The sequence below is a fragment of the Cyprinodon tularosa genome, unplaced genomic scaffold, assembly GCF_016077235.1.
Source record: "Cyprinodon tularosa strain WSP-4 unplaced genomic scaffold, ASM1607723v1 ctg73, whole genome shotgun sequence".
Classification (NCBI taxonomy): domain Eukaryota; kingdom Metazoa; phylum Chordata; class Actinopteri; order Cyprinodontiformes; family Cyprinodontidae; genus Cyprinodon; species Cyprinodon tularosa.
The window spans coordinates 2138724-2151778 of record NW_024039485.1 but is presented as its reverse complement, the minus strand read 5'-3'; the positions used below and the strand labels follow the sequence as shown (position 1 = coordinate 2151778).

Genomic DNA, 13055 nt, shown 5'->3' with positions numbered 1-13055 from the left:
CAGTCTTTTGGGAACACTCACGAGTAAACTGTGTGTTGTCTGGGGTTTGATGAGAGTGTTGTAGATGTCGAACAAGCTCGTCAAACCAACACACAGACACCCAAAGCTAGTTTGTGATTGTCCCTCTTGCATTTGGGTGTGGAATAACCTAGCGCAGAGCACGCTTCAAATTTGGGCATAAATCAAAAATATCTGCTTCATACCTGCGACAAGATAACTATGACACACTGCTGCTAAGGCATACACAGCCCTTAAGACTTGAATCTGAGAAAAGTTATGAATTAAAATTCAATGAAAACAAGCAAATCAGATATATCAGATATTACTTTTCAACGAAGATTTAACATTATGATTCAAAAAATCCCCCCAGATAGATCCTATTTCTGAATAATATATTCAGCTGTAGTCACAGGAATATCGAGCTGGTTGAAGATGGTCTCGTAGCCTTTACCTTTGACATGATTGTCTTTAATTTTCCTTCTAATCTCCAGAGACAACTCTTTCCTTTACTTTGTCTGGTTCATGTTGAGTGCGGTGCACACCACGTCACCAAACAGGACAGCAACTACCTTTAGCCCTATACATAGGCCCACTGACTGATTACAAGATTGTAGACACAGCTTGATTTAACATGTCCCTTTGGAGACATCATTTTCAGTCTTTTAGAGGTACTGTCACTTTTGTCCAGGTCTGTTTTATGAGTTTATTTTCTTTAAATCATTTGGTTAAATCATATTTGAAAAGCACGTCTGATTTTCATTATTTCATTTTTATACAATTATTTTCATATTACTACTTTTTTTCTCCAATTCAGGTTATTTCTGTGTCCATTGTGGGATTGTCTTTTATAAAACAAAGGGTACCATCAAGTTTGTCCATGCTTGTATGTATCAGTGTTGGTATATATGGAAAATAATGAGAGATTATGAAGCTGTGAGCATAACCACAGCTCTGGCATCAGGCTTGATGACACCAACAGGAGGATGAAGACAAATGACATGTCAGAAACTATGGACTGAAACGCTGTCATTTCACTGATGCACCTGACAGCACATATCCTACTCCAACTCCCACACACATGCAAAGACATAACAGCAGCCAAACCATTTGGATGGGAGAGTAAAGAAAAGAGAAAATCATAAAAAAGAGACACTGTGCTCATTTCCTGTCAGTAATAACCATAAACCACCCAACAAGATTGACTAGAAATTAATCATTGGATCACAACAGAAAATTGCTACACTGGCGTCGGTGTGGCAGTCATCACAGAAAATGACTTCAAGCGTTAATGATTGTTAGGAGGTTCAGTAGCAAACTGAAGGCAGCGAGCCACTGAAATTGAGACCATTTAAACTGGAAATTGATGAGTGATTTAGCAGATGAGTGTGCTGTTTCAAAGATATGGCAGCAATTCATCAAAACAGGGGTTCATTGTGATTTTATTCCCTCCATTTCTTGTCCTCCCTCTCCTCCCTCCTGCACCCCCCTCGGTCTCTCGCTCTCTGTAAATACCACTCTTCAATTATTGACACTAAACTCTGAAGGGCATAAAGTCCAGGCATGGCCTTCCCACCTCCAGTGCTATTCAGTGGAAAAGAAAGGCACACGAGCACACACAAAGAAATGCCAGTCGCCCTCCTGCCGTGAACCACGCACAGACTGGCCATAACAGAGCGTGCAAGCACATCACAATGCAAACACATTACCTCATACTCCTCTGACTCGATAAGCAGTTTGGCTGTGGTGATGCGAGACTCGTACGGAGGGATCTCATTCTGGAGAAAGGGGGGAAAAAAAGAGGAGAAAATAATAAAGGGGGACCACCTTTGGAGGAGTGTTTACACGAGCGACATCAAACAGAGTTCTTCCTTCCTTTTGTCTGATAATAACACGATCCAATTTCAGGCTGCAAAATGCTCCACAGCTACATGGCTGTTAATCTCAGTCAAAGTGTCAGCAGGCTGAGTTTGGATCAACCTGCGGGTGAAGATAAGAGTCATAACTGTGGACTCACAGGGGGTTTGTTCTACCAAATCATTACAAAGACTCTTCCTATATCACATATTCTTTTCTTTAAATGAACTTGACTATAATTTATTTGGAGATATTAAAAACTGGTACCGCAGCCATTATTTTTGCCCATTAGAATCGCTACTGGTGCTTTCTTTCATATCTGCTGTTTTTCTAAGCACTCCAACTTAATGGCACACATTTGTGAAGCACCTATTTCATCATTTTACCTTTCAGCATAGCTAATTCATTATCTCATACCTTTTTATCTCTACTGATGTCCTTAACGTCTGCTCCGAAGTGCAGTGTGGCAATCGGACTAGTTAAAAAGGCCTTTTTGAAATGATGCTCAGTAAAGATGTAGCAAAAACCAGAAATTGCCCGGCTTGACAGGCCAGTAGGGAGTTCAGTAGAAACATCTTTACCCAATAAATCATCAAAACCTCCATCAATTCATACAGTGCACAGACATAAATTGGTGAGAAATGCTTATACAATGGAGCAATAGCATAGATTTGCTTTCGTAAAATAAATGTACTTTTATCAGATTATGTTAAAATATAATTATACCTTGAATCTTTGGTAAAGGGACAACTTCCTTTTCTAAATTCTATTCCTTTTTTTAAATAATTAATTCTTAATTAAGTCTTATTCTAATGTAAAGTAAAATAATTTGCATTAAGGGTACATTTCCTTGTATTCTTAAATTCATTAATAAGTGTTAAGGCTTTAACAAGACTTTTGTTGTTTAAAAGCAATGAGGCTTATAGCATCGTTCAACAAATTAATCGTTGTTAACCGTGATGCAATTAGGGCTGAAACAATTAATTGGATTAATTGTGATTAATCGATTATTGAAATCAACTGATTTAGTAATTGATTAATGGTTAACAGGAGTTCAGAGACTGCATAATTTGCCTTTAGCTAACAGAGCAACCCACTTAGAGCAGTATTTATATAGAATTGTAAAAAAAAATATCAAAAAATCTTCTTTAAGGAACCTTTGGGTATCCGATTATTAATCAATTAATAAAAAAAAAATCAAAAGATTAAAAGATTTGCAAAATAATCTTTAGTTGCAGCCCTAGATACAATATTTTTATTCCCTTTCATCGCTGCTGATGGCAACACTCTTAATTGTGGAGGCTGTTATTAAAAGAAACTTCAAAATTCAGAGGACAATGAAGATCTAAGAATTAAATTTTTATAAATATCATTGACTACTCACAGCAGGAAGACATGGAGGTTAATCATTTATCTTCTTTCTGTTATTTACTGACAAAACATATTAAGCTCAGATCTGTTTTTAGCAAGTCAATGCTGTACAAAAGCACATATCAGAACTTGGCCACAAAATTCTGATCAGCGCATCTCTTTATTCTATCACACCCTGAAAACAAACTCACCCCTTCTTCCTCTGTAGCACTGGACGCTACACTTTGTTTGTAAGCAGGTAGCCACATTCCAACACTTTTTAACAGGTATTCCTTCCCTTCCTAAAAAGAAGGCAGAAAAAGAAAGGTGTGTTCAAAGATTAAATCATCCAAAATCTTTCCAAGATGCCTCCTGAGACAACTAACAAGTTAGCAACGTTGTGAGCATGTATTCCTGTATTATATACTGTCTAGTGTATTTATGTTAATGAAGAATTATTATAATAAAATCTTATTATTCTTCATTATAATAAATGCTGTTAAGTAGCAAAAGAAGTTGGTCAGAGGAGATGAGGAAAGTGTGGGAAAAAAGCTGGGGCAAGCCTGACCCCTACAGCTTGTATCTAGGATTGCAGCTCCACTTCAGTTTAAAGGAATAGTACACCCAAAACATGATTAGCCTTCATTTTCTACTCACCCCGATGCTGAACAAAACTCTGGAGTACTTTTTTGATATCTCAAATGCATCTGGAGATCTGGGAGGCTTCTTGCTGTCTGCTGACATTCAAATAATGGAGGTCTATGGCGCCCGAGACAGAAAGGTCCACAAAAGTCCACAAAAACGTGTCAATATTCCTCCATACTGCTCGTCCAATGTATTCCAAGTGTCCTGAGTGGGTAGCGTCCATAATTTACTCGAAACGAAGTCATTTAGAATGTTTTAGAGCATAAACAGTAGTGTATAGGATTTCCTAATAGCGCCCCCATGCGCGCTCACGATTCTACGGAAGCCGGCAGACCAAACCAGCGCATTCAGCTCGGCAAAGAACTCATGCTCTTCCTCAACACTGAAGTCCTCAGACATTTTTCTTTCGTTATTTCTTTCTTTGCACAGGTAAACAGCACATTTCTTCTTCTACGCTTGCATTATCGGCAGAGCAGACGCTGAATGCGCACTTTCTTCCGGTTTGGTCTGCCGGCTTCCGTAGAATCGTGAGCGCGCATGGGGGCGCTATTAGGAAATCCTATACACTAATGTTTATGCTCTAAAACGTTCTAAATGACTTCGTTTCGAGTAAATTCTGGATACTACCCACTCAGGACACTTGGAATACATTGGACGAGCAGTATGGAGGAATATTGACACGTTTTTTGTGGACTTTTATGGACCTTTCTGTCTCGGGCGCCACAGACCTCCATTATTTGAATGTCAGCAGACAGCAAGAAGCCTCCCAGATCTCCAGATGCATTTGAGATATCAAAAAAGTACTCCAGAGTTTTGTTCAGCATGGGGGTGAGTAGAAAATGAAGGCTAATCATGTTTTGGGTGTACTATTCCTTTAAATATGTGAGTGAAAGTCTGACTACCTGTAAATAAATTCACGGTGGATGTATTGCAATTTTATATCCAATTTTTTTCTAATTGCTGTTGGATCAAAGTCATTTTTTAAGCTTTGAACAATGATCCAAATAAGGCTGTAGGATGTTTCCTGTTTCCAACAATGTCAAAAAAATAAACAACATGAACTATAATTAAATGTTACTTTCATGCTTCGTTAAAACTCCATCAACTCATAAAATCCCACTGTGACACAGATGTAGGATATGATGTAAATGTTCCCCTTTAGGCGTTTTTGTCAATTTTAACCCATGATAACCCACAGTGATAACTTATCAACCTCCTCCTGGGTTTGTGATCTAATGATATAATTACCAACACTGAAACGAGTCTCGCCAGCAGCTCTGACAGAACCATGCTTTATTAAAATTGTTTTATATATATATATATATATATATATATATATATATATATATATATATATATATATATATATAAATTACATCCACTGTTAAAGGATTTTTAAATCATACATTTTTTTTTACCATCCACATTATATTGGACCATAGGCTGTAAAATGGTCAGGGAATATTCCGCACTACTGTATATAATAAAATATATAAGTTGAATCAACTATAATCTGTTTTAGTTTAATTTACCGGTAATGAAAATATGTATGAAAGTTTAATTAATTTAAACAATAGAAAATATCACACTAAGACAATTTGTAAAAAGTAATTGTACAAGGGCACTAAAAATTAGAGGTACACCGATCTATCAGATAAAGATCAGAATCAGGGGAATATCCTTTTAGAAATTAGCAGAGCAAACAAGTTGTAAAAATGTGTTGTTTTTTTGTTTTTTTCCACTTGCCAAATCTTTAAAAACGAAGAACTCTCACCACTTACGGTCCATAATGATATCAACCAGCAGCAGGCACCATTATGCCCATTTTCAAAGGGGAGAAAAAGTAAGCAAGCACTAAGAAAAACATTCTTTGACAAATCGTTTAAATCTTTTTTAATTTGAAATTTTAAAAAAATGTTATCTATGGTAATATTTCTACTCTTTAGCATTATTGTGCTTAAAAAGACAATCTGAATCACATTTGGCAGAATAGTAAATCAGAAATAGGCATCAGCCTGAAACACTTGAAAAATTGTTTCCTACAATTAAAACACTGTTTATTTTATTTTGAAATTTTTTGGAGAAAAACATTTTCTTCTTCATTCTTATTAAAGCAGCTGTAAGGTGTTCCTTTCAATTATCTGAAAGCATTTGTTTTGCAGTATAAATACATATAGTTTTATATAAAAAAAATATTTATATTAATTAAAAGACATATGTTACAAAGCTAATTGATTATATACTATATCGTTAATACATTTGATTTGGGATTTGTTTAGTTTGTGAAACACATCTTTTGATGTGTTTCTAAAGCGAAATTCATCTGTGTTCCAATGTGCTAAAATTGGACAGTTGATGTGGTAATTTTCCCACAAGCTGATTCCAATGTGCTTTTTCATCTCTTTCAATTTATCAGATGACTACATGACCTCAATGATCTGCCCAGTAATTAACATTCCTGTTGGCATAACCCATCTGTGATTGTGTGTTAATGTAAGTGTTCATCTGCTGATTAATGGCACACAATTCAATCTGCTCAGAATAATTAACTCGGCAGATCCCTTCTTTAATGTGGCGATAACTCATTTCGAGTCTCTGTGTGTGTGCAAAGACTGACCTGGTTTCTCTCTGTGCTGAACAGGTAACTGGCCATAAGCTGGTGAGCCTCTGGGTTGTCATGGTGATACTGTAAAGCTTTTTCAATGAACTCTCTGCACTTGTCTGCAGCTCCCTCCTCCATGCTACGGTCATGAAGAGACACATTTGGACCCATTAGAAGTGACAGGAATGTGAGATGGGTTTTCAGTAGTATTACTTTATCTGCTGCAGTACCAGAGGTCTGTTAGGTAGATCTCGGCCAGGGAGCAGTAGGCCACGCTGACATCCTTTGTTGAAGGGACCTCGTCCTTCTCCTCCGTTGTTCCGGTGGCTCCGTCCTGAGCCTGCAGAAGAACAGCATAAGAGAGATTTGAGTTACTGATTATCATATCAAACATTTAAACTGTGTGAATGATGAACAGGCAAGTTTTTTTCTCCCCATTAATAATTACATAACATCAGGGAAAACATGTCCATTCACCCAGAGGAACTTCGGCTGAAAGGCCTATTTACACTAAAAACATGGAAGAGTCAAGCTGGGAAATCAGATTTATAAATGAATAATTCAATTCAGTTTATTTATATAGCGCCAATTCACAACATCATACAGTCAAACTGACTCAAAGTTTTCTATCTAAGGAAAACCAGTTGATTGCATCGACTCATTGACTGGAACGCAATCCCTCACCCTAAGCATGCTTTTAGGGACAGTGGAGAGGAAAAAACCCCTTTTTAACAAGAAGGAACCTGCCATCTGCAGATGGGTTCAAGGAGACAGAAGCGGGCATAGAAAAAGAAGCAGAGATACAAAAGGCAACTGTAAAAGGCGGACCGTCCAGGAAACAACCAGCCAGGCAGACGAGCTACGAGCCAGCTCCCATGTCAGAGGATAACGAGAGCACATCGAGCTAGTCACAGTCATAGAAACAGGACTACACTGATAAACAGGACAACATCTATAAACAAAGGTGTTGATGGCAGCACAGCTGATATTTCTCTCCAAGGTGGTGTAACAGCCGAACAGGAGCAGACGAGGCTAAGCTACTATGAGAAAAAGCAGAGAGCATAACTTTAGAGATTGAACTAACAGATTCTGCAGAGTGGGAGAATAGAGATTACATGAAGCAGAATGATAAAAGGGTTCCCAATGTCCTCCAGAAGTCTAACCTTATAGCATCATAACTATAGAGATAGCTCAGCCTCTCTAACTATAAGCTTTATCAAAAAGGAAAGTTTTAAGCCTACCCTTAAAAGAAGACAGTGTATCTGCCTCACGGCTACAACTGGTAGCTGGTTACACAGCCTGATAACTAAAAGATCTGCCTCTCATTCTACTTTTAGAAATTCTAGGAACCACTAGCAAACCTGTATATTAAGAGTGAAATGCTCTGATAAGTAACATAAAGAACAATCATATCTCTGATATAAGATGGAGCTTTGCCATTTAAGGCTTTATATTTGAGAAGGAGGATTTTAAATTCTATTCTGGATTTAACAGGAAGCCAATGAAGAGAAGCCAGGATAGGAGAGATATGATAGGATAATTAACAAAAGTCTAGAATTCCCTGTTGTCCTTCAGTGCAGTACATAGGCTTTCTTTAATGTCACACAAATAAAACGCGCAGAGATTTCTTCTCACTTCCTTACATGTCCCAGTCTAGTGTTTCAGCCTATCAGAAGTTAGGTTTTTTTCCTTCCTATGTTGCCAAACTATCTTCTCCAGTGTTTTCTCTGAAGCTTGAACTTAGATGGCGGGTCATTTTCTCCACAGGAGATATTTCCTGCACTATAGTCATCAACCGTGTCAGACCTAGAGTCACTTTTCAGTCATTTCCTTGTAATGGTCTTTTCAGCACCTGATATCTGTGTTTTGAGGAGATGGATATCCTCACTGTGTGTCTCCTCACTCTCTAACCAACCCAGCGGATAGAATGTGGGCACTCAGGGATTCGTAACCTACTGCATCTTCAAGAGCCTGAACAACTCGACTCCAATAGGTTTATATGTTTGTCCCCTGGCATATACCAGATTGATACGTGTAGTTCCATTTGAGGTCAGAACATGTTTTTTCTTGAGTGTGCGAATTCAGAAATCTCACGACAACTAATCTTGCTTGCAAAGTAAATATTCTAATACATTGCAAAATAATATAAGCATGATTGATTAACTTTTTTGATCTCAAAGTTGAAAGATTTACTCTTTATGTTGACTCAAATAGTCAAAAAGAAGGTGCCCAAAAGAAGAAAAGGTGCACAAGTTATTGTAATAGTGTCGCATCGTAGAGTCTGATGTCACCAGGGATGAATGACCTGCGGTAGCGCGTCCTTTTTATGACGCGATGGTTGTTTATCTTCCACAATGTATCCAACATAATTACCGTTTTTTGTTTTTTTTTCCTGTACTGTGTACAGAATAACTTATGCAATTGAGGTGTTATAATATAATGCATCTAATTTTTCCAACCACATTGCCTCCAGTCTCTGGAGCTTGTGGAGGACGGCTGAGTTCTACACACTGAAAGCCAGACGCTCTTTGACAGTTTCACATTTAATTCTGACTCCAACTGGAACTGTAGATTCAATAATTCCCATCTGATTTTTGTAAGCTTTTGTGGAGCTTAGACTCCATGTTTGTTGGCATTTTCACCTGTGCCTGTAAATAATTTGATTAACTCATTTCCTTTCTGTGGCATTTTTTTCCTTAATCTTAGCAGATAAAAAAAAAAAACTGTCTTAGCTGTAGGCTTGTGATAAATCCACCTCTAAGAGTGTAGAAAAGCCGTTATCCCTATTCCTTTCCATCCCATTAGAAGACAAAAATAAATAAATAAGACTTATAATTGCCAAGCTGTTATTTAGGTTTCCAGTCCGTGATGAAAAAAAAAATAAAATTTTCGTTAATTTGTGACAAGTAAAGTTTTAAGCTAAAAAGAAAATGCAACGCTTGCATTTCCTGATGTTGATGACCACATGAAACTTAGGCATCTATAAGGTCGCCTCCCCCGGGAGGTGTTCCAGGCATGTCCTATTGGGAGGAGGCCCCATGGAAGGCCCAGGACACGCTGGAGGGACTATGTCTGTGGGCTGGCCTGGTATCCCCTTGGGGTCCCTCCAGGGCAGCTGGAGGAGGTGTGTGTGGATCGGGAGGTGTGGGTATCTCTGCTTAGACTGCTGCCTCCTCGACCCGGGGCCAGATAAAGCAGAAGAAAACTGATGGATGGATGGATGGATGGATGGATGGATGGATGGATGGATGGATGGATGGATGGATGGATGGATGGATGGATGGATGGATGGATGGATGGATGGATGGATGGATGGATGGATGGATGGCATCTAAGATATTGACTAGAATGTCACTTTTAACATTGTTTATGTAAAAACTACAGAAGTAAACAAACACATGATATGTTTCATTTCAGGACCTATTCCATCCATTGCTTTTTTTCCAGTTCTATCACATTAACACCACTAAATTCCCCTACTGTCATCATCAACTGTCTCCGGTTCAGAGCAGTGTAGCTCCTCTGACAAACTAAAATCCAGCTAAAAAAATAAAAAAAAATTGGTCAATACAAAAGATGTTTGTTTGATTTCATTGGTAGACAAACACCATCATGTTGTCTAAAACAGGTAGATAAGGGATAAAGTTGTTTGGCCGTTTACACCAAACTCATTGAAGTCCTGTTTATAGTTCCAAGCAGGGGGTGCAGGAAATATTCATCATAACCTAGGCTCTCCACCCAGTGCCTGGACAGGGTTTTCCATCATTCAACCTTAGCAATGTGAAACAGTCTTCCTTTTGTTGTTTCAGGAGGTGTTCAAGGTTTCAAATCATGTATCTTTGTTAGAATGGCCCGGCCAGATGAAGACCTAAATGTTATTGTAAAACTATCAAGACATGAATATAGATATTTACATATTTCCTGTCTCAGTTTGAGATGTTGTGTAAAGATGAACTAAAATTAAAAATAGTCTCTAGAAGTGCAAAGATAGTACAGACATACCACCAAAAGAGCTGCAGCTGCTAAAGCAAAGGCCAAGTCTGTTAACCCAGAAGGCCTTAATACAAATCTATGCCACAAACCTGTTTTTATTAAAATATTTCAAAAAGTATGCATCATATACTTTCTAATTTCTAATACTTTATAATTAAATACTAGTTTGAATTAGTCTGCCATGCAAAATATGTATAAAATACCATGTGTTTTGCTATTGTACTTTGACAAAATGTAGGAATAGGTTTAAAGGGTATGGACAGAGTTCTCCCTCACCATAGCATCCTGCTTCCCAAGTGCAGAGAGAAGGACCTGTATTCCACTTGTGTAGTAGTCTACAGCCTCCAGGCCAGTGTGAATTTGTCCCAGATACATATATTTACTGTGGCCAACATCTGGGCTCAGATCAATTGCGCGGAGAAAGACTTAAACCTTGGTAAAGGAAGCCCAACTCATTCCCACTTCAGGTCAGAATCATGTTTTGTAATGCTTTGATGACTAAGCTGTAAATATGTATGAAAAATAAAATCAAAAAGGATATTGATTTAGCTTTCTCCATGTCTCCTAATTCGGAGCAGATGTTGCCCAGCAGGTCAAGAGCTTGCAGGTTGTTTGAGTCCACATCCAGGGCTCTCTGACAGAAAAGGCTGGCCATCTCGAAGTCAAAACTATCCATGTATTCCTGGGTCTGCACACAAAAGAGAAATTAAATTAAGTGAAGATTTCCAGCGACTGTCTACAGTGATTTGTTTTCAAAATCACCTTCTCTAGGAGTTGCTGTACTGAGTACTTTTCAGCTGTCTTCTTCTTGGCTTTCTCATGCATTCTCACCCTCATCCTTTCCTGAGGCGACAAATCAACAAATCCTCCATCTGTCGGGATGAAACATAAAAATGAAATCTCAAATATAAACCAAAGCACTTAAACCTGGATAAGAACTTGCTATTCAGAATCCATGCCACTTATGTTTAGAAATCCTACAGGAAAAAGACTAACAAAAACACATAATCTGACCCCTGTTTTGACGGCTGTCTTTCTTCTTGGGTTTGTTTTTCTTCTTGCTCTTAGCCTGTCCGCCCATAATGTTTCATACAATTTATTGCGTGTCTTAACAGCTAGCTTTGACTTTTAAAAGAAACGCTTTTCCCACATTTACTTCATGCGTTGTTTAATGCAAGCGGCATGCAACACGCATGCGGTAGGGACTGAAACTGGGTGCGCCTCATTTTTCATCCGATGAAGCTATCGGTTCTCCTTGTGGGCGTGATGTGTACACTCGTCAAATGGTGCAGCTGCCATTGCATGCACTGGATGTCTTTTTCATCTCTGGTATAAGCTTCGGACCCTACTTTGATCATTTTCCAACCATCTATTTTCTGTCACGCTTTATCCCAACCGGGGTCGCGAGAGGTGCCGGTGCCTATCTCGAGCTACTTTGATAATTTTATGATATGTAATTGAATATTGTCTAAAATTGTCAGGGAATCTAATGAATATTATGAATACTTGGTTGTGCATCCACCAGCCTAAATTGCTTTGGTTAGTCGTGTGCAACCGAGATGAGTGGAAAAATGTCTCCTCCCCGAGTTTTCTTTTCAACCAACTTATTCCCCGTCAGACTGTGAAGGATTGTCAAAACTACGGAAAGCGATAAGGAGCAAAATACCAATTCTACTGGACACAATAGTTTCGGAAACCAAACAGTTAAAATATAACAGATCTAGTTCCATGGCTCTTGCTTCAGAAAAGAAACCAAAATCTGTTTAAATCTGTGTTTTTCAAAAATAATAGAATTTCTGCTGAGGCTTGACTTGATTGACAAGTGAGTTGACCAATCTGGAAACGCATCAAGGCTACGCCTTGTGACGCTCCTGGAACTTTCTCGATTTCAACCAATGGTGCAATACGCCTTATGCACGCAGAAGTGTTTTTTTTTCTTCAATTTACTATTTGCTGTAAATAAACGAATGACAGAAATTAAACTGATGGGGAAATTTTCAAGAAAAAACTGACCCTCTGATACCCGAATCGGTTTGTCGGTAAGTGTAAAACAACCACGTTGAATAAATAACCGGTAATAGGCGTTGTGTCAGCGCCTCCGGAGTGACAAGAAATAAAATGATAGGGCAAGGTAATGTTAGCTGCAATGGTAATGCTAACGCTTTATGATGCCAAGCCCATTTTTAACCGAAATATCATTTTCTTTCTATTACCACGCTGTAAGAAACCCTTAGCCGTTTGCTCAGTTTTATTTATTCCCTCCGTCAATATTGTAACCACCTGACGTCGTTAGCTACACCTAGCCTTTTAGCTTGGCAGCAGAATGAATGTTCAAGTGTTCAAACAACCCAGTTCGCGCCAGGTTTGGTATATTGTTCAAACATTTTATGTACCGTCCTTGCATTAACATTATGGATTGTAATTTTTAATTTGATTCCATATCTTATTTATCATTTTGAAATGATACAAATACAATAATTTAAGATTTATGTGTATAAAACTAAATAAATAATAAATGTTGTAGCACAATAACCAAATTCCCCGAAAATGATTAAAATTTTAGCAAATTAAAATCAGAATTATTTCCGAATTATTACCTGTGATGTCAGAA

The 13055-nt window shown here is 38.1% G+C and overlaps 2 protein-coding genes across 2 annotated transcripts in view; one reads left to right on the top strand and one right to left on the bottom strand.

The window, feature by feature from the left end:
- Window positions 1–11658, bottom strand: part of si:dkey-12j5.1 (probable assembly chaperone of rpl4) — a 53459-nt gene extending 41801 nt beyond the window's left edge. Inside the window, exons 1-8 of the mRNA XM_038269480.1 lie at window positions 11459–11658; window positions 11207–11316; window positions 10986–11132; window positions 10721–10870; window positions 6682–6791; window positions 6467–6590; window positions 3417–3506; window positions 1707–1775 (exon numbers count right to left, since the gene is read on the bottom strand). Of these exons, the coding sequence (XP_038125408.1) occupies window positions 1707–1775; window positions 3417–3506; window positions 6467–6590; window positions 6682–6791; window positions 10721–10870; window positions 10986–11132; window positions 11207–11316; window positions 11459–11525 (867 nt within the window). The 5' untranslated portion in view covers window positions 11526–11658. The remainder of the gene's footprint in view (window positions 1–1706; window positions 1776–3416; window positions 3507–6466; window positions 6591–6681; window positions 6792–10720; window positions 10871–10985; window positions 11133–11206; window positions 11317–11458) is intronic.
- Window positions 11659–12323: 665 nt separating this feature from the next.
- Window positions 12324–13055, top strand: part of mindy3 (MINDY lysine 48 deubiquitinase 3) — a 37040-nt gene continuing 36308 nt past the window's right edge. The window contains exon 1 of the mRNA XM_038269479.1: window positions 12324–12483. The gene's annotated coding sequence lies outside the window, so the exon portion shown is untranslated. The remainder of the gene's footprint in view (window positions 12484–13055) is intronic.